Genomic DNA, 26,048 nt, shown 5'->3' on the forward strand with positions numbered 1-26,048 from the left:
GGTTATAATCATGGGGAAGGTATTTTCCAGCACACAGCAATACCATGGAATAATACTGCAGCCAGTCTCTCATCAAGACAGAGAACAAAACTGCGCTCAGCAAGTGTTAATATAATGTTAAATATTTCCAGTTCAGTCAAGGTATGGCAACTTTTACATATGTATGTGAATGATGGTAATAGAAAGACATCTTGTGACTCCTTTAAATAATGCTGTGATTGTATTTGAGTATTGCACTTCCCCCTAACAAATTGTCTTATGTCAGAGAGGAAATCTAATTGTCTGTAATAAGCACTTTGGGGTTGGAAGCTGTAAATGTAATCAGCAGCCCAGCCTTGTGGGGGCCACTTCAGGGGCCCTTAGCTGTCTTCCATCTGGAGGAGAATGATTTTCTCACATGTTACATCCATAGTATCAGGCGTGTTATCTCCCAGGACCCCATGCACTGAGGCTGGCTGTGCTGTGTGTCAGTAAATCATTGATCAGTCCATGCAGCTGTTTAACTCATAACCTCAGCAGATGGATCTATATTCTGTCCTGTGCTGAATCTGCAACTTCCTGCTGCTAGATCTCTGCAGACTGCAATTAGTCCCTGGTTTGTGAGTGCGCTCGGTGTACTGAGACCACTCTCGTTGCATCAGTGTTATACACAATGGTCAATGGCAGAAACTTATCATCTACCATATCATAACTTAGCATATCATTGTATAATGGAATAATTCAATATGTTTTTGTGTATTTATTTTAAATACTCTGCTCGGATATGATCTAATCTGTCTCATCGTGAGAGGTCTAAGCCTGTCCTGAAACTGAGAAAATTGAGTTTAAATAAATTCTCTCCCATGTATCGCTGCTGATTAATCCCCTCCCAGGAGCTCAATGGAAATGTTGTCTGTGGCTGATTAATGTGTATTTTGCTTTAAGTTCTCTTTATTAATAGTAATAATAATTAATATTTTTTTAATTCATTTACCTGTTTGATAATATGATGCTTTGTAAATATTGTTACTCATTTATTTTGCTTCTGAAAAGAGCAACATTTAAATGTTTTAACTTCTGGACAAAGGGTTGCAACAAAGCAACAGTAATCTTGGTTCTTTTGTAGAGAAAAAGGGAATTCTGTTTAACAGTGCTGTGTATTGTGATCTTCACAGGTGTTTGCTGGGATATCTGTGGGATTACTTTGAGGCTGTTCCAACTGAGACAAATGCTGGTCTTTGAGTTGATTGTGTATGTGCGTATATGTAGCTTTGTACAACATCTTTCCTGAATGAGAGTGTGTGTCTGGTGTTAGGCAAGTGGGAAGCTGAGGTGCCCTCCTGAATGAGTGTGTGTGTCTGGTGTTAGGGAAGGGGGAAGCTGAGGTGCCCTCCTGAATGAGTGTGTGTGTCTGGTCTTAGGGAAGGGGTAAGCTGAGGTGCCCTCCTGAATGAGTGTGTGTGTGTCTAGTGTTAGGCAAGTGGGAAGCTGAGGTGCCCTCCCTGAATGAGAGTGTGTGTCTGGTGTTAGGGAAGGGGGAAGCTGAGGTGCCCTCCTGAAAGAGAGTGTGTGTCTGGTGTTAGGCAAGTGGGAAGCTGAGGTGCCCTCCTGAATGAATGAGTGTGTGTGTGTCTGGTGTTAGGCAAGTGGGAAGCTGAGGTGCCCTTCTAAATAAGAGTGTGTGTGTCTGGTGTTAGGCAAGTGGGAAGCTGAGGTGCCCTTCTGAATGAGAGTGTGTGTGTCTGGTGTTAGGCAAGTGGGAAGCTGAGGTGCCCTTCTGAATAAGAGTGTGTGTGTCTGGTGTTAGGCAAGTGGGAAGCTGAGGTGCCCTCCCTGAATGAGTGTGTGTGTCTGGTGTTAGGGAAGGGGTAAGCTGAGGTGCCCTCCTGAATGAGTGTGTGTGTGTGTGTCTAGTGTTAGGCAAGTGGGAAGCTGAGGTGCCCTCCCTGAATGAGAGTGTGTGTCTGGTGTTAGGGAAGGGGGAAGCTGAGGTGCCCTCCTGAAAGAGAGTGTGTGTCTGGTGTTAGGCAAGTGGGAAGCTGAGGTGCCCTCCTGAATGAGTGTGTGTGTGTCTGGTGTTAGGCAAGTGGGAAGCTGAGGTGCCCTTCTAAATAAGAGTCTGTGTGTCTGGTGTTAGGCAAGTGGGAAGCTGAGGTGCCCTTCTGAATGAGAGTGTGTGTGTCTGGTGTTAGGCAAGTGGGAAGCTGAGGTGCCCTCCCTGAATGAGAGTGTGTGTCTGGTGTTAGAGAAGGGGGAAGCTTAGGTGCCCTCCTGAAAGAGAGTGTGTGTCTGGTGTTAGGCAAGTGGGAAGCTGGGGTGCCCTCCTGAATGAGTGTGTGTATCTGGTGTTAGGGAAGGGGGAAGCTGAGGTGTCCTCCTGAATGAGAGTGTGTGTGTCTGGTGTTAGGGAAGGGGGAAGCTGAGGTGCCCTTCTGAATGAGAGTGTGTGTGTCTGGTGTTAGGGAAGGGGGAAGCTGAGGTGCCCTCCTGAATGAGTGTGTGTGTATCTGGTGTTAGGGAAGGGGGAAGCTGAGGTGCCCTCCTGAATGAGTGTGTGTGTATCTGGTGTTAAGGAAGGGGGAAGCTGAGGTGTCCTCCTGAATGAGAGTGTGTGTGTCTGGTGTTAGGGAAGGGGAAGCTGAGGTGCCCTTCTGAATGAGTGTGTGTGTGTCTGGTGTTAGGGAAGGGGGAAGCTGAGGTGCCCTCCTGAATGAGTGTGTGTGTGTCTGGTGTTAGGGAAGGGGGAAGCTGAGGTGCCCTCCTGAATGAGTGTGTGTGTGTCTGGTGTTAGGGAAGGGGAAGCTGAGGTGCCCTCCTGAATGAGAGTGTGTGTGTCTGGTGTTAGGGAAGGGGAAGCTGAGGTGCCCTCCTGAATGAGTGTGTGTGTCTGGTGTTAGGGAAGGGGGAAGCTGAGGTGCCCTCCTGAATGAGTGTGTGTGTCTGGTGTTAGAAAAACTTCATAGTGTCTTGAATTAACATATCTGGAGCTATTCTTTAATCAATAGGGGAAATTATATTAAAGGTTATAAAGAACTGACCCCTAACAACTACCTGTAAAGTGGACAAGAGAGACCACCCGACATAATTACCGCTCTTTGTATATAGAGGGATTCTATTTACCCACCTGAGGTGCTCTGAATTACCCACACATATAACTTGTTCTTCTCTGTATAAGGCTCTGTGATTAGTAAACACTGTAATATACTGATAATATATAAGGTAGATCTTGCTAATAACACATTGCTAATCCACTTGAAGATAGATTTGGCTCAGTGCTTGTCATTCATTTCACAGACAATCTTCCGTCCCACTTCCTGTTGCAGAATCACATTGATTCAGCCCCACTACACGGTGTCTCCTGTGTGACGTGTCGCTTGTTGTGTTATATCTGGAGTGAGAATGCTCCATTTTTACTGATTCCTACCAGTGTGGGCTGTTGGGGAAACCTGAGAGTAACCCTCTGCTTATAGAAAAATAATATATAATTTTATTTCTACGTCCTGTACCTCAGTTATAATATACTCATATTGAGCCTGATTCATTAAGGAACACAATCTGAATGCAGCTTGCATTTTAAAACTCACATGCATGTCCACCGGTATTCAAGCACAAGCAGATGTGAACAAACGTTTCCATTTGAATCCGGGTTTCTACGTTACTTGCTGCATGCTGCCAGATAGAGCAGACTGCAGGATACGCACAATGCGTATGTGCAATGTAAATTAAATACACATTAACGCCACTTAATAATATAATCATTAATACAAATACATTATTTATTTTAATCATGTTTTAAGCATCAAATACATATACCAGAATGTTCTTAATGCCTACTGTACATAAAATGTATTTTTACAGTGTGTCTTAATTGCAAACACATGTTCTAGCGTGCATCGTCATCACTATTAATTGGCACTTACACCTGACCTGTAGCCGGTGGAAGTGATACGGCTAGAAAACATGTACCTTAGAGATGCCCAGAGCTTGAATCAGATGCTGCTGCGTGCGCTCACCCTTGGCATGCCCTTACCATAGGCAAACCGAGCGGGGGTTTCCTAGTGCCTGGAAACCCCCTCCGAGCCTGGTGTACTGTATAATTGAGGTGACTGGACCCTGCCCCCGCTTCACACGGCTCTGCTTGAAAAGGGAGAGCTGCGTGCACCTACCAGTAGTGCACGCCGCTTTGCCCATGTATATTAGGGGGATAGGAAGAGTTGGAGAGCAGCCAAGCACTCTCTAAAATTATAGCCACGCCCCCATGGATGCTGGCCACGCCCACTGGTGGAGTGGTGTGGAAACCCCCTCTACAAATCCTGCTTACTGTAGTATCGTTGCCAGTCTGAAGTGTAATCTGTGTGAGAATATGAATTGCATGCAGGTGCGTTCAATAGCGCAAGTCTCATTTTCGTAAACACGCGCAGAGCGATTTTATGCAAACTCAGTCCGTGTTACATGATCCTGTCTCGGTGGACCTTGGAGCACTACAATCCCCAGCATGCCATGTTTGCTGAATAACATATTTTGGTTTTTGAGTTCTGTAAATATTAGACTATTGTATAAAGTCCAGGGAAAAATAGTGACATAGTAAGAATTGTGTTTACGTTGCGGACCATTAATACATTTATTGCTCAGTTGGTCAGTACTAGAAAAAAATTGGCAGACAAATCTTTAAAAGCCGGGGGTCCCTGGGACGTGGGGACAGTTGGTAGTCCTGCATTTGCTTTGTGGCAAGTTCAGAAACATGTTGCATTCATTAAGTCGGTGGTTATAAGTACACTGTACATGTATGAACATGAAATAATTGTATATGTCATTCAGTGTGTTTGAACCTGTAACTGGGCTTAGTAGTGAATATCCAGCTCTCTCTAGGACAAACAGCTATCATATAACCCCACAGCTCCTCCTGTGAGAAGCAGATACATCATCAGACCGTGGGCCAGTGAGCTGACAGTTCATTATGTGATAGAGGCCTGTACCCAGAAGCCCGTGGGGCTCTCCTGCACAGTTAGCTGTGGTGAATCTCTGCCGGCTCCCAGAGAGGGCATCCTATTAGCCTTCTTATCTACATATTGCACAATTGGATCGTTTAGCCATTTGTCATGAATAATTAATTGAAAGTTTGTGTCTGTGAGAAACAAGTCTGGTCTCTTCCTGCGTCTGATGTAATGAAATGAAATATCATAGTGACAGGGCCGGGTGATGCAGACGGATGTTGCAAAATCCTCAAATATAAAGTTTTAGGCTGCTAGTCGGGATACAAAGTAATTCAATTGGGCATTTACGGATGATGTGAGGAAAGGGCCAGCAAGCTCCAGTAATTGGCTCCTTATCCCTACTATACATTCCTTCTCAATGCAACCTGTGCTATTCCCAAACGAATGCCATAAAAATCCATCATAATCGGAAAAGAGATGAGCGTTTATATGTCGACTGAAAATAAAACGCACTTTCTTCTACTAATTCTCCAAGTAGTTGTTTTTAATTATAAAGCATACATGCCTTCTCTCCGGGAGATTCCAAGGTTACAGTGCATCCCGCCCTGTGCTTCGGTGAAGTGGGTGCTCAGGGGGTTTCGGTGACGTGATTTGCATCACCATAGTCATGATGATGTGAATCGCGTTGCTTCCCCTTCTCGCATTTGCCACTTTGAGAACACGGGGAGAAAAAGTTTGCTAAAATCTGTTTATTGTTTGACTTCTGTATATTTGAATGTTAGTAAATATTGTCTATATGATGCTGAATTTGATACATTGTACATTTTATGGTGCTGGATATAAATGTACGCTATAGTACATGAGCAAAGCATGTTGGGAACTTTAACTGTTAAAGCTGCATCACACCGGTCACATCAGTCTGGTTCAGAGTACTGCTGAGATAAATCGGATAGAGGATTGTACTGACTGTGTACTCTGCTCTGACCAATACACTATTAATTTGCTTTACTCCTGTTCTGCAGCTTGTCCTCAATAGCCCTATCTCAGAACCACCAATGGGGCAATTACCCCTTGCTCTCCCCTGGTTTGCATTGCTATACCTGACATTGGAGGCTAATATGTCCCAAAATGTTTTGGTTTTTTTTGCTTCTATCTATAAATAACTAAAATTAGGTATATTTTGCTCGCATACATTAAGTCTTGTAACACTAGTTTCCTTCATCTTCGGGGTTACTATGGAAACCTTGTGGTCCACTTCGGACTTGGGCAATACCCCCGTTTTAACCTCTTGGATACTTAATAATATTTATTTCATATATGTTCACCCTTTGCTGATTATATGGTAAGACGATGATAAGGATTAGCATATTAAGGAGGGTCTTCCTCTTCTGACTCATCATTAAACATTGTAGCCCACTTACCAGTGTTAAGGGAGATTGAAGCGTTCGGGTATTTCAGCGTACAGAAAAAAAACAGGTTCTGTATTAGATTTTATTCCCATTATTGCTCTTCATTAGAGGGGAAAAGGTCCACTGTAAAAATAATTGGATAATACAAATTTATGAATTTATTGGAAGAAAAACGACAAGTGTGAAATCATTTGCTATTTATGCAGATAACATTTTAAACACATCGGGGCAGATTTAATTCGGTGCGAGGGGAGGAGATGTGTCTCTGGAACAGTCCGAGTTTTACAGAAATCTCTCATTTTCCCTAGTGTCCCATAGAGATGCCAGACACCGAGGCAGGGCCGGACTGGGACTAAAAATCAGCCCTGGCATTTAAAGCACACAGGCCCGTGTTGTGGGCTCCATGCACTATATTGTTGCACACTGATGCTGGCGCAGTACAACATGATGTAGTATGAGTGTGTGTGTGGGGGGGGGGGGATTTATTTCTCCTAATGACCCTCAACATTACATTATTAGCACCCCAATTACATCAATAAACACCATGACAATACATTATTAGTACCCAAATTACAGCAATAAATAACCCCCCACACACACTCATACTACATCAATCATCCCCACATTACAGCAACCGGCATCACCCCACACATTACAGCAACCAGCATCACCCCCCACATTACAGCAACCAGCATCACCCCCCTACATTACAGCGTCCAGCATCACCCCCCACATTACAGCATCCAGCATCACCCCCCACATTACAGCGTCCAGCATCACCCCCCACATTACAGCATCCAGCATCACCCCCCACATTACAGCCTCCAGCATCACCCCCCACATTACAGCGTCCAGCATCACCCCCCACATTACAGCGTCCAGCATCACCCCCCACATTACAGCAACCAGCATCACCCCCACATTACAGCAACCAGCATCACCCCCACATTACAGCAACCAGCATCACACCCACATTGCAGCATCCAGCATCACCCCCCACATTACAGCAACCGGCATCACCCCCACATTACAGCAACCAGCATCACCCCCACATTACAGCAATACCCTCTCCTACTTATTAGCAATACTAAGCACCAAACACACTACAACATTGCCACCAGCACGCCACCCCATACTACAGCAATACCACCAATTATACAGGCGCCACTGTAGGAAACCAATGTTTTTGCTTTTTTCAAATCTCCCAAAAAATAGCAACAACGAACAGAGTACTTACACACATATAGGTAACAGGTACCCCTTTCCCTCAATTAAATAGTAATGGCAGAATTTTCATGAATCATTCCACATGAAATAAAACTCTAACATATATCTAAAAAAAACATAACTATTGAATGATCAGTTGAATCCACACGGCCGCATTAAAAGTATTTCCATCTACAGCAAAATGTCAGAGAAAAATATTTTTGTTTTACTACAGTAATTGGATATGCGTCTTTTCTATTCATTTTAAATAACACAGTATATAAATTAAGGGGGATAGAGGAGGTGGGTGAGAAATAATTGGATGTGATCCATCAGTTTGATTAGATAGGAAACATTTAGATTATTTACCTGGAGGCGTCTACCCCCTTGACTCACAGGCAGGGCTGACAAGAGGAATTTTGGGCCCCGATACAGCAACTTCTTTGGGCTCCCATCATATTCAACAATGAAAGACTTGCCTTTGGCAGAAGTTCATATGATGCCACACCGTAGTGTGCCCAGTTCATATTATGCCACATTGTAGTGCCCCAAGGTCATATTATGCCACATAGTATTACCCTCAATTCATATTTGGTCATGCAGAAGTGCCCACAAATCATATTATGGCATAGTAGTGCCCCCAAATCATTAGTAAAGCTCAGATAAAAACTCATTCACAAATAAAAATTGCTACAGCATATCAGATACTGAGTGTGAGTCCCAAGAGCAGCTTAATACATCATTTACAATGCAAACAAAAATAGATATATTGACACAATTACAGATAAAATTTATGACAAGCAATGTTTTTTCCTCTTAATTAAAAATCTCTGTACAGATAAATATGCAAAAAGCATTACAGCGCAATAATGAGCAATACATAGTGTTAAACATTATTGGATACGCTGTAGTGTCCCCAGTTCAAGAAAGGATGGTTAAAAACATATTGCACACGAGAAAATATATGAACTTACCTGATTATGGCATCCTGTGTTCTGTTCTCCTAGTGGGCGCGCTGGGCGAGGAGGGATCAGCAGCTGTCAGCTCACACAGGCAGTCGGGAGCAGGAATAGAGGGCAGTGGTCGAAGCAGAAATTTAGGAGTGGGGGTATAGAAAATATAAGTGAATGGAGTATGAAGGCTTGATTTTTTATTTTTTTTAACACTTGTCTGCTCTGTGCATTTCCATTCTTCATTACTACTTGTGTTTTATGATGGCTGCATCCCTGACATTCCCATTCTTAAGATGTCTCTCCCTTTACACTTTCTTTTACCTATGCCCCTGCACCATCTTCTCCTTTGTCCCTCTCACTTAACCCCCTGCACCACCTTCTCCGCTGGCTCTCACACATCTTCCTGTACCACCTACTCCCCTGGCTCTCTCACACGTCTTCCTGCACCCTCTACCCCCCGGCTCTCTCACTCTTCTTCCTGCACCCCCTACTACCCTGGCTCTCTCACCCCCTTCGGCTCTCTCACCTCCTTTCCCAGCACTCCCTTCGGCTCTCTCACCCCTTCTCCCAGCACCCCCTGGCTCTCACCCCCTTTCCCAGCACCCCCTTCCGCTCTCTCACCCCCTCTCCCAGCACCCCCTTTAGCTCTCTCACCCCCTTTCCCAGCACCCCTTTGGGCTCTCTCACCCCCTCTCCCAGCACCCCCGGCTCTCACCCCCTTTCCCAGCACCCCCTTCGGCTCTCTCACCCCCTCTCACCCCCTTTCCCAGCACCCCCTTCCGCTCTCTCACCCCCTTTCCCAGCACCCCCTTCAGCTCTCTCACCCCCTCTCCCAGCACCCCCTTCAGCTCTCTCACCCCCTCTCCCAGCACCCCCTTCAGCTCTCTCACCCCCTCTCCCAGCACCCCCTTCGGCTCTCTCACCCCCTCTCCCAGCACCCCCTGGCTCTCAACCCCTTTCCCAGCACCCCCTTCCACTCTCACCCCCTTTCCCAGCACCCCCTTCGGCTCTCTCACCCCCTCTCCCAGCACCCCCTTCCGCTCTCTCACCCCCTCTCCCAGCACCCCCTTTAGCTCTCTCACCCCCTTTCCCAGCACCCCCTTGGGCTCTCTCACCCCCTCTCCCAGCACCTCCTGGCTCTCACCCCCTTTCCCAGCACCCCCTTCGGCTCTCTCACCCCCTCTCCCAGCACCCCCTGGCTCTCACCCCCTTTCCCAGCACCCCCTTCCGCTCTCTCACCCCCTCTCCCAGCACCCCCTTCAGCTCTCTCACCCCCTCTCCCAGCACCCCCTTCAGCTCTCTCACCCCCTCTCCCAGCACCCCCTTCAGCTCTCTCACCCCCTCTCCCAGCACCCCCTTCGGCTCTCTCACCCCCTCTCCCAACACCCCCTGGCTCTCAACCCCTTTCCCAGCACCCCCTTCCACTCTCTCACCCCCTTTCCCAGCACCCCCTTCGGCTCTCTCACCCCCTTTCCCAGCACCCCCTTCGGCTCTCTCACCTCCTTTCCCAGCACCCCCTTCGGCTCTCTCACCCCCTCTCCCAGCACCCCCTGGCGCTCATCCCCTTTCCCAGCACCCCCTCCGGCTCTCTCACCCCCTCTCCAAGCACCCCCTAGCTCTTACCCCCTTTCCCAGCACCCCCTGGCTCTCACCCCCTTTCCCAGCACTCCGTGGCTCTCACCCCCTTTCCCAGCACTCCCTGGCTCTCACCACCTGAAAATCGCGGGCACCCCCGCCCGAAAATCGCGGCACCCCCGCGACCCCCCCCCCCTGAAAATCGCGGGCACCCCCTCCCGAAAATCGCGCCCCCCCCCCCCCCCCGAAAATCGCGGCAACCCCGGGACCCCCCCTCCCCCCCCGAGAATCGCGGCACCCCCCCCCTCTTCAGTAAAAAAAAAAAACAAATTAAAAAAGACAGGAAACTCACCAGTGTAACTGGCTGCACAGCATAACGGGGGAGGGAGCTGGGGAGCGCGCAGCAGAGATGGCTGGTTCCTCCAGCCACCAAGAAGATAGGGGGAGTCGGGCCGGCCCATATAGCCATCGGCCCTTCTGGCATTTGCCAGAAGTGCCAGATGGCCAGTCCGGCCCTGCACCGAGGCGATGTACAATGGCGCCTCGCGGCTAATTCTGTCTGTCCCAGAGGGTCTCAGTAAGAGATAGGAGCAAATCTAGCTAAAGGGAGTAAATTTGCACCTAGGTAAATCGTGTTGCTATGCAAAGTGTACGAATTAAATTGTTTTTTTTGCATGCAGGGAAATTACTGGCTGCCTTTACATGTAGCACACAGAGATAGTGTTGTCTATAGGACAAATGACACTACAACTTGAGCAGCGGAACGGAGGAGGGAATTTGCGGAGTAACGAATGCCATGTACAGTCTGTTCGGTCTGTTAATATACCGCAAGTAACTTTTACGCAGAACATACCCAGATTCACAGATTCAAATTGAAATACATTTTCACATCCGGTCGGAACTGCGTTCATAGTCCGTGCTCTCTCTTTTTTTTTTTCTTTTTTCTTTTTTTTTTTTAAATGCAACTTGCGTGCAAATTGCGCTTTGAGTCCGGCCCAGTGACTACGCGTCAGTAACTGAGAGGACAACGTTCACTAAACATTTTATTTTTGTAACATTGATGATAATAATAATTGTTCCCTGTATTTTGATGCACATATGATAATAAACGTGTCTCTTATACATAAACGTTAAACTAACTCATTTCTACATGGAGAAATGTATAAAGATATTGACTTTTTGTTTTGAAGGGGAATCCATTGAAAGCGTTACGGAAACAAGTTCAAGGAAGAGACCGTTTGTATTTTTATTCCCCTGACTAAATGAGTCATCAAGTTTCTCATTTTTAATAATGTAAAACCTCTCACATGTGAAGAGGGAGACGTGTGTGTAGAGGAAACAGAATGCAGATTTCACTTGTGGAATATTCCTCTATTCACCTGACAACGGTCATTTATGAAACGGAAAATCAGCTTTGGAGGAGCCCTGTGCCTGGATTGGCCCAAGTGTGCCTTGGTTACCGCCAAAGTGCCTGCAGCGTAACACGGCCGCCTTTGTGGGGGAGCGGAAGTTGGCAATAGCTGGTGGTCAGGGGCTGGCTGGCAAATTTTAGCGCGGGGGGGGGGGTAAGACTGGGCTCAGCAGCCTATAAGGAACATTTTAAAGGAAGAAAAAATGTAGGTGATCCAGCCCAAGGTAGCCCAGTATGGGACCGACCCCGTGGGGGCAGATGCCCCCCAGTCTGGCCATGCTAGTGTTGCCCATGCTCAGGAGACTGCATAGCCCACTGACTCAAATCCTGTCCTCTATTGAAAACCTGTTTTGTTTTATTACACAGTCCACAGGGCATTATGTATAACATACATGTGTTCATGGTTCCTGTGTTATTTATTATAACGCAACATTTATTGTAACACAAAGGTTGGAAACTACTGATCTAGTGTCAATTTATTAGTGGATGTGTCAATTTGCCGCTCATTATAAATGGTTTGGAGGTGACAGTGACAATGTACCGAGGGAAGACGAGAAAGAAACATCACTGCTCAACGGCCGCGAACATTCAGACCGGTGTTCAAGTGTCTGAAACTGTGTTTCCACTGTGTGGGAGGTTAGCGAGATGCAGAGTGGTTTGGAGAGGTGCTTTCCCTAAGACAGAGGAACTACAGGCGTGGTGTGCTGGAGGGGACATCATATTATATATATGGTGTGCTGGGGGGACGGGGACATCATATTATATAAACGGTGTGCTGGGAGTGTGTGTGTGTATGTGTGTGTATATATATATATGTGTATATATATGTGTATATATGTGTGTATATATATATATATATATATATATATATATATACATACATATAATTTCAGCAGAAATACAACCAGAATCAATTTCACATTTTTATTTTTAGAATGGTCTTCAAATTTAAAGAAACTGCAATTAGATTTAAAAGAAACAGGAACACTGTGTGTGTGTACATATATATATATAAAATATACACAATTACTCAATAATCAACTGACCTTGGTGTGTGTGCAAAATAACGCAACGCACGTTAATCTTGCAATAAAAGGATATGCTAAATGCAGAACTTATTCACACCTGTGGGTACATGTCCTGAATGTTTTATATAGTTGCAAAAATAAGGAGAGGAAATGTAGTTTTAGATTTGGTGAAATATTGAATATTTAAAAATAGATTGACAGGGAAACTTGTTTGTGAATGTAAATAGAATTAGATCAGCTTAAAGACTTTTTTTTTTTTCTTGCTATTTTTGTAATGCACTTGTAGTATTTACAGCTTAACCAACCCTAGTGCTGCAGCCTAGTCTGGTACTAACAAAGGTGGGGGGGGGAGCTTGGGGTCACACTGAATTTACGATTACCAGCACTAGTCTTTGCCAGCCGGGGCTTATGGAACTAAGCAGAGGAGCCCGCAGTGTGTCGTCCCCGTGCCATAATGCCAACCAACCCCAGCGTGGTCAGCGCTGCGCTGGATTCCCTAAGGGCTCGGCCCACACTTCTGGGCCATGGATGTGTGCTAATAAAAAATATTTTATAGTAAAAACACCATTTTAGCCCTGGTGCACTACAAATCCCAGCAAGCCCGGGCTACCATTAACAGTTTGGGCATTCTGTGCCGGCGACTGCAGGGTCCGGCGGGTGTTTTGCGGCCATGTCCTACGGGTGGAGGTAGCATTGCCGTCTTAATGTCGACATTGTGACTGTCGAATTTACAACCTGTTGTCTGTCACAATTTTGACATTTTAACCGTCGACATAACGAACATGTCGTCATTCTGACTGTACCCGGCCCCTCAGTATCTATAGACACAGAATATATTGGGGGAAGTCAATGCTGCAACCCCCCTTGTCAGAGACCTGGATTTACCCTAATTATACACCCTTGTGTGGCAAGGAAAGATCACAAATTTTATTTTGACTAGTTTCCATCTTCCCCGGCCCCTCATGCTCCCCGATATTACGGTCATTTGCTACACGCTGTGCTGCAGTACACAGTAATGTGCTTACAAAGGGACTGTACAGATTAAGTGTTGACATTTTTACCTCCAATTGTTAACAGTTAACCCTTAGAGTGCTGCACAAAATCTGATACGGTTAAATGTTGCTTTTTTTTTTTTAACTATAAGACAGCAGTAAAATCAATTTACAATCCTTTGAAATGATAATATTCACACTATCTACCAGGGAATATTACTATAAAGATATTTTTAGCATTTTTCAGAATTATGGTGATTTTAGAGAAGTTGATCGCTCCGCGGTTCTATTCAGGATGTAAATATGCAGAGAAAATATTTAGTTTAAGGGCTTCATTAACGTAAACGTCACTTTGTAAACCTCACAATATGTCGCACTGGGTACGGGTTGTATTAATACATCTTGTTTCCACAGCTGCCTGAAAATAACCGTAACAAAACTTTGCTTATCCATGGAGATACAAAAACAAAACAAAATTCAAACTAGTTGTTTGTTTATTTTTTATTAAAGCTTCTATATTATAAGACAGATTGTCCCCCTGCTTTATATTAATATCCCTATAACTTACAGTAAGGGGTCATTTATCTAATGTAAAAATTACAATAAGTTGGCCACATGTGAATCTGCTACACAAGTCTGTAAATATTTTATCAATTATAATTATCATGCAAAATACCATTTTTGACGCATCTTGATGTCTTTTTATTTAAATGTTATTAAGCAAAAAAATGTTGAATCCTATTACGGCTACTATGCATTATAATATGATTAAAGAAACCCCCTCAAAACACCCCTGATTATATATATATATATATATTTGGTCCTAGATTGAAGCCCCATCACGGTTAGCCTGTATTTCGCATGCTAACTAGGTTTTAGCTGTTAAACCGCAACCTTTATCAGTCACATAAAACCTCAGCTGATAGCTGTAATATTGTGTGTTTAACGGTATTAACCACTTGTCGGCCAACGAGAGAAACAGAGCGGGTAGTTCTGTGTCAAACATACATGTATATATGTTACAGAAACACGTCCTGTCCGTGTGCCTACTCTGCGCAGGTCACGTTAACTTGTTTTTTTGTTTTGTTATATTTGTGATAACTGGTTACCGTGCGCTACCAGGACAATGGATGGATTTGGTGTCCGCACAGAACATGATAAGCACACGGTAAACGTGTCAAAAATGCTTCATTAAAAATCGTCTAAAGTGCGTGTTAGACTTTGTGTGTTTTTTATCCATTTCCCCAGAACATATGTGTGACTGAGTCTTTATAGTTTTATTACCCAAACACCGTCTGCTGCAGCTACATTGCTGTGTATTGTGACTACTGAGCAGCTGTCACCCCCACAACCCCATATGTGTTGTCTCTGTACATGAATTAAGGGAAGGCCTGTGAGCTACAGACGGGTTACACAACACTGGAGATATTGGCGTGTACCACACAAACACACTCTGTCTCTTATTAGTCACATGAGGACCGTACTGATCGTCATGGGACCGGATCGTCATCTTGCGTATATCCCTCATTCTGCAAATTAGGGTCTTTTAAATGTTGGTTTAATATTGTCCCGTTGTGGAGATTACCAGGCTTCCTGCTACATAGTAACCACCGATAATGGGTCTAGTTTATTTAATCACAGAGGGTAAAGATTCCTTAATTTAAAGGGGACACAAATACGTTCACACAGAGGAGGCAGCCATTTTGAGAGCTGAACATGTACCCCATCTATTCTGGAGGAACTAATGACATGGTGAGGCACCAATGGAAGAGACGCTTTTAATCAAATGAGCTGGCATGTCAGACGACATGGGATTGACAGACACACAAGTGGTTAGTGACATAGCGGACAGGAAGTGATGTCAGAGGACAGGAAGTGATGTCATGTCTGTAATATATAACTAAAGAGTCATTTTGTGTGTTTGCTACATTGCGCAATGCTTTCATTAAGGTCTCTGAGGTATTGAGAACTCTACAGGAGTGAGCGCCAACATGAAAGAGGCAGAGGGCCGCATGTTTGGCTCCCCCAGCCCTCATAAAGGCCGCACAGAGGGAAGGAGGGGGAGCACAGTGTACCCCTCTCCCCCTCCCCCCCCCTTCCTCCGGGTAAGCCACGTGGCCTGCACACTGCCCTCGTTCTGATATGATCGGGAGCAATTGTACTATATGCAGTGGCAGGGGGGGGGGGGCATAGTGGGCTACTTTGGGCTGGGTTTCTGGGCCACCTGCATGTTTTTTTCCTTTCAAATGCCATCCCCTCCCTGTGTGGCTATAAATACGGTTGTCTATCACCGCTTATCGCAGCGGCAGAAATTCTTGTATCACCGCAATTTACGTCATTTTGCTGGGGCGGCTCAGTGATGGCGGCTGCCAGCAGTAAGTGGGGTCTTCCCACTTTTACCAGCCCGTCCTTCATGCATCTGCTCATTCCTGACCCCCCCACCCCCCTCCCCAGTTCACAATTGCGCAGTGGAACTATTAGCTGTAATTTCCGCTCTCAGTTCCAATTTCAACAACAACGAAATAATAAACTTTCTCAAAAACCATTAACCCTTACTGCGGGCAAGAAGTTGCCAAGTTTAAATATTGTTTTGTAACCATAGCACAGCAGAAAACATCTAAACATAGTATTTGCAAATAAATTGGGGAATATAATGACACCTTCCTGGGATGTCCTCATCTTTACACACTGTAGTTGGGTGGCCATTTTCTGAGTTATGTGCATAGATGTTCTGTGAATTGCTGTACAGGTATCAGCAGAATTCAGCCTGTACATGATTGACAGGTGCTATACATATATATATATATATATATATATATATATATCTCATGAAGCTGTACGGGAAGCGACGTGGGGATGTATCCTTCTCTCCGCCTGTCTCAATATTTGGAGTTTCACAAAATAATTTGCTGAGCGGTTCTGCCTGACCTAGTTTCCCTGCCGGGTTCCAGACTAATAGATTACAGCGCGCACTTTACCCCAGGTCCAGTAAATATTTAACGCATGATTTATTTTGGATTCTTTAGGACACAAATGATCATAAAAACAGCTTACAATAGACAGATACAAACACTAAAAAGCAATGAAAACACATTGGAGCCTGTTTCTTATTAGCAGAAGACGAGACTGGTGTCTGCGCTGGATATAGCCCCTCTCCCTATTTACCAAGCTATCTCTGCTGGTGATAGCGGTCACCGGGTCTGTGCGATGAACATTTCCTGTGTGGGCGAAATTATTTATTCAGGATGAAGACAGCCGGTGGTCAGCACCGGGAAAAAATGCTTTATTATTCTAGTAGAGCATTTTTGTCCTATTTTAATTACTTTAAAATGTTTATTTTTTCGACTAGGCTATGGCATATATCCTCCATGGAATAGAATACTGCCCCATCAATGACGCTGCCCAAATTTAATAAGAGATGGGAACTCTGCTTCTGTTTCAACAACAGACCCCTGAAATCCTCTGCTTAAATAATAATAATCTTCAGGTGTGTTACCCAGGACCCTCTTAACAACATTATGGGCCCCCGGGCAATGCAGTGCACATGGGGCCCCTACCTACATAACCACACAGGAATAACAATGTAAATTATCAATAAAATGAAGTTTATTTTTATTGGTATCTGCAATAAAAATAAGTGTTTAAACATTAAAAACCATACTGTACAGCTGCTAACAAAATTGACCGTAGTCTCTCTGTCTGTCTGTGTGTGTGTGTGTGTGTTAGGGAATTTAGACTGTAAGCCCCAATGGGGCAGGGACTGATGTGAGTGAGTTCTCTGTACAGCGCTGCGGAATCAGTGGCGCTATATAAATAAATGGTGTCAGCAAAAATTGGGATCACCTTCTCATGCACCAATCATCCATCTGAAGGGGTAGGTACGCCATGCAAGATGGATAGATAGAGGCACAACTTCTTGTAAAGTATTTGGACACAAGACGTTCTGTGACCATATAAAATGATATACTGTAATACAGTAATTTCAGGTGATTTCTAATATCTGCAATAAGTTACAGTTGAGGTTCGTTACTTTTTACACACAGGTTTACATAATAAATATTTAAGTGCTAGCTTCAGAACTCAGTATAACCAATGACTTCAGAGCTCATTGGTACATATATTGTTACAGGACTTTATACATACATACATCACTTGTGTATTATTCAGTTCAGTCCAGATTTACTATACATAAACATTCACATGGATATAGAATGTTAACATGGCACAAACGTTAATAATGACTAAACAAACTTTGGTCAAAATGCATTAAATTATGAATGGAAAATATAAGGTGGATGTAAGTGTGTTATATACATAGTATGCAGCATAGACGGGTCACTCAACTGCTCGTATTATCTCTCCGAGCTGCACACCCAACTTGTGTCCAGTGTAGAAGCGCTAGGGGCCGGACTGGTAGGGGCCACCCGACATTCAGGGGGAGGAGGGAGGGTGCATTGTTTAGGGTACAGAACACAACGGTGGATGGTGCATTGGAGTCGGTACGGTGAATGCAGCTTGAGCGCTTGTCAAGAGTTATCAATTGATCATGCTGACAAATGATGTTTTAATACAGAATCCTCTTACTATAAATAGACAATGGCAGTTTCCCCTCTGGTTATAGAAATGACTAAGAAAGATGCTTTGATATAAATATTTCCATCCTCGGCGATTTTGTATAACAGATTGGTACAAGTCTCAGGACCTGACTCTACCTCTAATCTGTAGGATGTCACTATATTTCCTTGGTAAAGAAAGAATGATGGAGATATAGGTACAGAAAATGTAATTTTGGCAATACTGAGGTGGGGGTTGTTTGGTAATGAGGAGATGCCCCCCCCCCCCCATTTCCTTTGGGTTCATTTTTAGTACTACTTTATGTAGGTGGCTGCGGAGAGGGGTCATGGCTTCCTGCATGGTATACAGAGCCCTGCGATTCACGGTATATAGTATTTATTCGGCTGCTAGCTGGGGCTGGCTGGACCTTATCAGTAGCACGCAGGACAATTCCCATAACATTACTAAAGAGTCACACTGAGGATCTGCTGTTCAGTGTAATCCTCCACCATGGACTTCTCCTAACAAGTTTTTTTTTTTTAACCCTATCTTTAGAGGCTGAAGATCCCTTACTACACCCATCTATTTGTTTACCACTTCCTTGTCTCACCAGTACGATGGACACACCTTACATGCCCACACTGAAATAACCAGAATTATTCAATCTCTAAAAATAATTACGTATAAGTGTAAAAAAGGCTAATAGATGTTTTTGTTTAAAAATGTCCAGTTACCTTCTCCTGTGTCTGAGGACAGACTAATGGATAACCCTATTATGTAGGCTCCGATTTGTATTTCCCCCGTGCACACAGTCCTGATAGTACTAAATATACTGATTATATCTCCTACGCTTCAGTCTTCACTGTGTGAATGGCATTGTCCTAATACAGTCCATTGTAATATGTAGCATTGTGAGACATTATATATTAGTAGGTTGAGGTTTTTTTTTTATGATGCAATTACAACAAATTTTACACAAGTTTTTTTTTTCTGTTATTTTGATATATATATTTTCTTTGTTTTTAGGCAGAAAGCATTAGCGTCAACAGGAGGACGAAGCGTTCAAGCCGCTTGTGACTGGTTTGTATTATTATACTGAAATATACCAACATCGCACCTGTGCTGTTCCTCTACGGCTGTTATATATTGTGTGATTTTTATAGACTGATGAAGATGTTTTTGGAACAATATCCATTTCTGTTAGGATTATTAGAATGTTTATTACCATTAATATATCTATTTTTATCCATCCGGAATAAGGTTTAGAGCAATTTATAGGATGCGGTGATATCCTGCCCCAACACGGGGACAACTACGCGGAAAATAAAAGTTCTTCTATAAATGAGAATTGACAATATATAGGAGGGGTATAAATACCTTGTGTGCCTCCGTCCTGCCATTAATACTCTGTTCATGGCATGTACCAGGGGGTGACAACTGAATGCCTCAGCCCTGTAACACATACATGTGATGTGTAGCTGTGTGTTTCTGTATGTATGTATCAGGCGTGTAACTAATAGTGTCTGGGCTACTTCTGCCGATAGGATGGTCCTAACCGTGAACACTGAGAGTAACCATATTGGGTCGTATTTACATTCATGTGTCTTTAAATTGAGAGCGAAGGTGTCAGGATGTACATACATATACTATTGTGTGTGTATATGTTTAGGCTTCAGGAGCTTGTGGCAATATCGCATACAGAGCTGTGATTGTAGGGGCGGTGGGAGATATTTCTCTGTACACAGCAGATTTCCTGTTCGGAATCGCTTTGAAAGTCAGTCTCTGTCTTAGAAATGTTTAGATAATTTAAATTTTTAGAAAACGGCAAGAATATACACAGACTGACCTGATCAGCGACTGTCCACATATCCGATCCTAGCAAAACACCGACAGGATCTTCTTCCGAATGCACAGGTGTCCGCCAGTAGTGTCTGACGTCAGTGCGCCCTCAATTAATTTAAATTTAAAGCAGCAATGTCGGACCCGCGCAGGTTAACTCTTAAGAGAGGGACCCCGACATTGCCGCTTTAAATTAAAATTCATTGAGGGCGCACTGACGTCAGACACTACTGGCGGACACCTGTGCATTCGGAAGAAGATCCTGTCGGTGTTTTGCTAGGATCGGATATGTGGACAGTTGCTGATCAGGTCAGTCTGTGTATATTCTTGCCGGTTTCTTCTCAAATCGCTTTTCTTTAGTAGGTGTCCTCAGCGACGGATTTATCAGCATTGGCAACGCGTACCCCACCTCTAATAATAATCAGTGTAATTTCCATCTGCTAATTATCCTGCCGGTTGCGTAATATTACTGTCGCCAGCTTAGGATGAATAACGTTGGACTGTGATAGTTTCATGTTATTCTCCGCTGACCGTGCAGGATTTTATCTTTAAACTTCCCGATTCTCACATGAATTCTCTGTGTTCTTGTAATTCAGAGCCGAGGCGGGTGTAACGTTTTCAGGGCATAGAATCTCCGCGTAGTGAGTCTGTGGTAGGAATGACCCCACTTATGGCCATGCCGCCTGTCTGATAATACCCTCGTATCCCCCCGCTCATAGACTGGATCTGGGGTGAGTCTTGATGAACAAGAGCGCCCCAGCTTCCATTCCTTACTGTGTTCTGTTTAACGCCACATACGTCACATCTTCCTTCCGTTAGTTACAGCTGATTCTGTATTTATTCACTTAAATTTAATTGACACATCTTACGTTCATGTACTCTATTAATTTTTATGCATCAGGTGTTTACATGATCGGAAATAAGAACTGTGTTCCCTTATTTGGGACCTTGATGAAAGCGTGGGCTGGATTTTATGACCGGAGCTCTGAGATCCCTTCTTTTGTCTTACAGGCTGTTCTCGCACATCGATGACCCATTCTTGGACGACCCTCTGCCTCGTGAATATGTCCTGTACCTACGGCCCATGGGCCCCCTCGCCCAGAAACTCTCCGACTTCTGGCAACAGTCCAAGCAGTTGTGCGGCAAAAACAAGGCTCACAACATATTTCCACATATCACCCTCTGCCAGTTCTTCATGGTACGTTGCCCGTCGCTGCTGGTTACCCAGATCACCGGCAGTTTTGGCGGTTTGGTTTTGTCTTCAGTACAGGAACGTTGTCACATGCTTTGAACACCCACGCTAGGTTCAGTGGTGTCGTCTTCCTTAAGTTAACCAAGATCACATGGTTACAGATCTCACGTGTGAACAGAAAGTAAAACTCTGCTCCATCCACCAGTTGTGGTTCATTTAAGAAACCTGCAATAAAAATAAATTTTAAGTGTTGTACGTTAGTATGTATCTCGACAGAAGCAGCAAACTCACGGTTAAAATGTGTTTCAATGAGTTTTCTATACCCCCCCTTTCCCCCTTATGTAGCATTACAGCAGGGAATCAATTTTGGTTGACATCGATAGTGCCCTATTTGTGGCCAAACGCAACTCCGTAAAAGTGACTCAATGCACTTTTCATCTACACACTGTGGAGGCAGCAATTTTGAGGGATGAACCAATGTTAGTTTTAGGACTTCCCTAAGACATGGGACTAGATTTAAAAAAATATCGGGGGGGGGGGGATTGGCAGTTTTAAAAGGTTGCACATCGCATGCGGTTTAGCTCTCTAAACCGCCGCATTTACTATAGGGCGGTTTGAGGCTGAGATGTCAGACTAAATAATATCCCTGGGCACAAAATCATATTGTATGTAGATGGCAGTTCTCAATCGGATAGTAAATTTTTGAATGAACGAATGATTTAATAGACAGTATCCTAAATCACATTGGTACGTGCATAAATAATTGTGGTCCGGACCACAATTGCAAGTAGAGATGTACAGAATTGCCTGACGCTGTGATATTCTTGGTTCCGCAGTGTGAGGATAAAAACGTGGACGCGTTGTGTGAAGCCTTGCAGACCACCGTCTCTCACTGGAAAGCCAAATTCCCCAACCCCCTGCCTCTGGAGCTCTACACCTCGTCCAATTTCATCGGCCTCTTCGTCAGCGAGGAATGTGCGGAGATTCTAAAGAAGTTTGCCGCTGATTTTGCTGAAGAAGCTTTGCTAAAAACAGGTGAAAGCCCAATCCCAGACTGGCATCATAGTGAGGGTGGCAGTAGCGAGAGGTTGGCAGTAGCGAGAGGGTGGCATGTAATGGAGTAAATACCGAGTAGAGCACCTGGTGGTAGCAGAGGGTAGTGTTATGAAGTATTTAGTTCTACACAACATCTGCCCCCAGGACCCACTGTCGGACTGGTATGGGGGAATCGGGGGGCAAAGAGCATCCGGAGGTGTCTATTTTCTATGGGGGTGGTTATGCGATGTCCGTAGCAGTAGTTGTAACCAACGTTTATGAAGGAACAAATCCTGTTTTTTTAAAGTGATACTAACCCCTGCCACCGAAGTATTTCGATATACTGTAAATTAGATTTAACTGCATTATCTTATTAATATCAGTATAGATGATTGCTCACTCCGTGCTGCCATATTTCTATCAGTCTGTCCCACGTACCTCTTTACTGCAAGTTACTTAGTTCTTTTATGCCTAATTTTTCATGGCTGATTCGCGTTGAGCAATCCTCACAAGTATTACATTTTATGGTTTTAGTTTTGTGTGCCCAGTGTCCTTTGCAGTCTGTGACTCTAATGTATCCGGGGTTAGCACGGCCTGCTTGTACATTTGGATAACCCTCTCCCCCCATTCAATTGACCTCTTTGCTTCCATTTCTTCTAATGTAATGTCCACTCCGTTCGTATTAAGAGGGTAATTCCCTTTATTGTATGGGGTTCTATCTGCTATCCTGTAAAATAGGATTTCTGCCTGAAATTGACTGATTAAATCTCAGAAACACATTGTTGCTGACATTTGACAGATGGGTTATTGAGAACAGACAACTCCTTGGCAACATCTGCTACCATGGGAACAGTCCGTGCAGCCCACAAGTTGTTTCCATGATTACAGATGTTGCTAACAGGCAGTATACGTGTTATAGCACAAATCTTAGGACACGTCAGCTGTGAAGGATGTGAATACTGAACAAATAACATCTGTTTTACAATCTAATCTCCTCTTACAAACATGTAATACTACCTGCGTGTCACATGTACCTTCTCCGTTACAGCGGATGGCCCCTTTATCTGTGAGATGTGTGACCATGTTCTGTTGCTTTGTCCGCTTGCAGATTGGTTAAATATTTTGGCTTGCACGCGCTCTCGTGCAACTTTTAGCAAAAACAATACATTGCCTACTGCAACGTTTGCTAAAATTACTTTAAAAATTACCTTTCTGCGCCCCCCTCAGCTCTGTGTTGATATCATCCAGTAAAAGTTGTTTATGTCTGAGGTCTTGGATACGACACAGAGCTGCTCTGTGGATAGAATTACGCCTATAGCAGAGACACGGCAGATAATAAACTGGATGGCACAGATATGTTTCTGATACACGACAGGAGTAAAGGTTGGGGGATAGCAAGCGCCTACTATTTAATTTAAAGTCGTCAGAAGGTGACAAATCTCTTCAGCAGTTTCTATTAATATTGTAACATTTATCAGGTATATATAATTATAAGTCTATTCAGGTAGTAATTTTGCCGCTCAGCAGCTAGGGCAGCGGTCTTAGAGCGATGTTAGCCTGGGGTGAGAGTGATAATAATATATTGTTGGATGATAGCACCGTCTGTTGCAGATGTCCGTGTGGAGCCGCACAAGAAGCAGTTACATGTGACGCTGGCTTATCACTTCCAGGCCAATCACCTGCCCACGCTGGAGAAACTCTCCAAGAGCATCGATCTGAACCTGGGATGCGACTGGGTGGCTGCAATATTTTCCCGAGACATCCGATACGCCAACCACGAGGTACGGCCATTATTATATATATAATATCATGGTCATTATATCGCCTATTACGGTGGAATCAACTGGAAAGGAAATGTTATCTAGGGATTCCTATCTTATTTTATGTCAAAATCCAGGAAAATTAAGGTTATCTAATAACTGGAGCTGTAGACCCGAAATATCAGCCATAGGACCAATATCCCTAAAATACAAGTGGAGTTATGTAAACACCAACAACAGCATTCACGGGTAGATACGTAAAAGCAGCACATGAGAATAGCAGCTATGAGATATAGTTGTGTTTTTTTTGTTTTTTTTTGGGTGGGAGGTTGATATTATCCTATGCACACTCAACTTCCTGTCAGCAATCCTCCATCCACTGTAGGATACTAGAGCCAGTCACCTTTTACAGACAATAGCTCATACCAGAGAACACTAACACACTTGGCTACATAGTAAATGTAAATACAAAGTCAAATATGTTGAGTTCTATCAAGGTGTGGAATGGTTTACATATATATGTGTATCAGTAGTGTGTATAAGTGTGTGTGTGTGTGTGTGTGTGTGTGTGTATAGAATATATATGTGTTTAGTGGCCATTTAAACAAAGTATTTTAGACAGTCTCTAAAAATACTCTTGAACCCATAATTACAGATCACGTTATATCTGAAGCTGTAAGATGTCAATTAAGTTCCTTTGCTCTAAGTATCACTGTGTAAGTAAATCTTTGGAAGTGTTGTCTATATGTGGCCCCCTAGATTACGTCAGTACACCCCAAATCCCAATCCTGATTATGACATTTATTTTACATAGGCATAATGCATTTTTTAAAAATCTAAGAATAATGGTACAGCCTAAGAGAGAGCCTACTTGTAATGTATAGTTATTACATCACAACCTCGCATACTGAGAAACTCCGCTATTATACAGTGACTTCTTCCTGCTGTAATGCCTCAGGCATATTCTTAGTTAGCCAAAGCGGGCTGTCCTGTGGGCTGAAAAACCTGTGGCCATAATCTCATGTGATCACTTAAACGTACAGGAGTCTGTCTGTAACGTTTTCTGACTTTCTCCAGTCTGCAGTTATCACAGGATGTTTCTCAGAAGCACAGTGAGCACAGTCCTGCCAGTACATGGGCGGCTCACTAACATTGCTATCCATGTGATCCTTATGAGCCAATGTACTGCAAGCTGGCAACTTGATGATGTCACAGGATGTTTCTGGGGCACACAGTGAGCATGCTCCTGCCAGTACATGGGTGGTTCACTATCATTACTATCCATGTGATCGTTATGAGCCAATGTACTGCAAGCTGGCAACTTGATGATGTCACAGGATGTTTCTGGGGCACACAGTGAGCATGCTCCTGCCAGCACATGGGTGGTTCACTATCATTACTATCCATGTGATCGTTATGAGCCAATGTACTGCAAGCTGGCAACTTGATGATGTCACAGGATGTTTCTGGGGCACACAGTGAGCATGCTCCTGCCAGCACATGGGTGGTTCACTATCATTACTATCCATGTGATCGTTATGAGCCAATGTACTGCAAGCTGGCAACTTGATGATGTCACAGGATGTTTCTGGGGCACACAGTGAGCATGCTCCTGCCAGTACATGGTCACTATCTCATTAACACTTTTGACTATTCTTGTTCAGCTGCTCTCCGTCTATGGTGTAACTTTGTGCATTTTCTTGTCTCGCTCAGACGCTGCAGGTATTATACCCGTATCTACCACAAAACGATGACGAGCTGGAGCTGGTGCCCGGAGACTTTATCTTCATGTCGCCGGTAGAGCAGACCGTCGCCAGTGAAGGTTGGATTTACGGGTCCTCGCTGGCAACGGGATGTTCCGGTCTCTTACCGGAAAATTATGTCATGAAGGCTGATGAGTGTGGCAGCTGGGTGTTTCATGGGTAAGTGGGCACCAAAGAGCCAACCTGATGGCAGCTAATAATGAACTAGACAAATCTAGAGAGAGGGGCGACATTCATAGTGGCTGCAACTTCTATCAAACCAATCAGCGTCCACCTGATCTACAAAAGAGGCCGATTCTGCTACACAGGGAAATTAAAATAAATAATTGGTGATAAGTCCCTTCTATATACATTTGACGGAAATAGTGAGCTCCAGTTAATCTTGCACTGGGAGGGGACCTAAGTTAGTTAAGTTAGG

The 26,048-nt window shown here is 44.1% G+C and overlaps 1 protein-coding gene across 4 annotated transcripts in view; it reads left to right on the top strand.

Moving 5' to 3' along the window:
- UBASH3B (ubiquitin associated and SH3 domain containing B) overlaps positions 1 to 26,048 on the top strand; it is a 70,442-nt gene that overhangs the window by 28,913 nt on the left and 15,481 nt on the right. For 2 of the 4 annotated variants that reach the window (XM_075190419.1, XM_075190422.1), the window contains exons 2-6: positions 19,068 to 19,121; positions 20,892 to 21,078; positions 21,909 to 22,107; positions 23,704 to 23,888; positions 25,581 to 25,789. In XM_075190419.1, the coding sequence (XP_075046520.1) occupies positions 19,068 to 19,121; positions 20,892 to 21,078; positions 21,909 to 22,107; positions 23,704 to 23,888; positions 25,581 to 25,789 (834 nt within the window). The remainder of the gene's footprint in view (positions 1 to 19,067; positions 19,122 to 20,891; positions 21,079 to 21,908; positions 22,108 to 23,703; positions 23,889 to 25,580; positions 25,790 to 26,048) is intronic. The other 2 variants (XM_075190420.1, XM_075190423.1) reach the window with 1 other exon arrangement.

The sequence above is a fragment of the Mixophyes fleayi genome, chromosome 11, assembly GCF_038048845.1.
Source record: "Mixophyes fleayi isolate aMixFle1 chromosome 11, aMixFle1.hap1, whole genome shotgun sequence".
NCBI classification, from domain to species: domain Eukaryota; kingdom Metazoa; phylum Chordata; class Amphibia; order Anura; family Limnodynastidae; genus Mixophyes; species Mixophyes fleayi.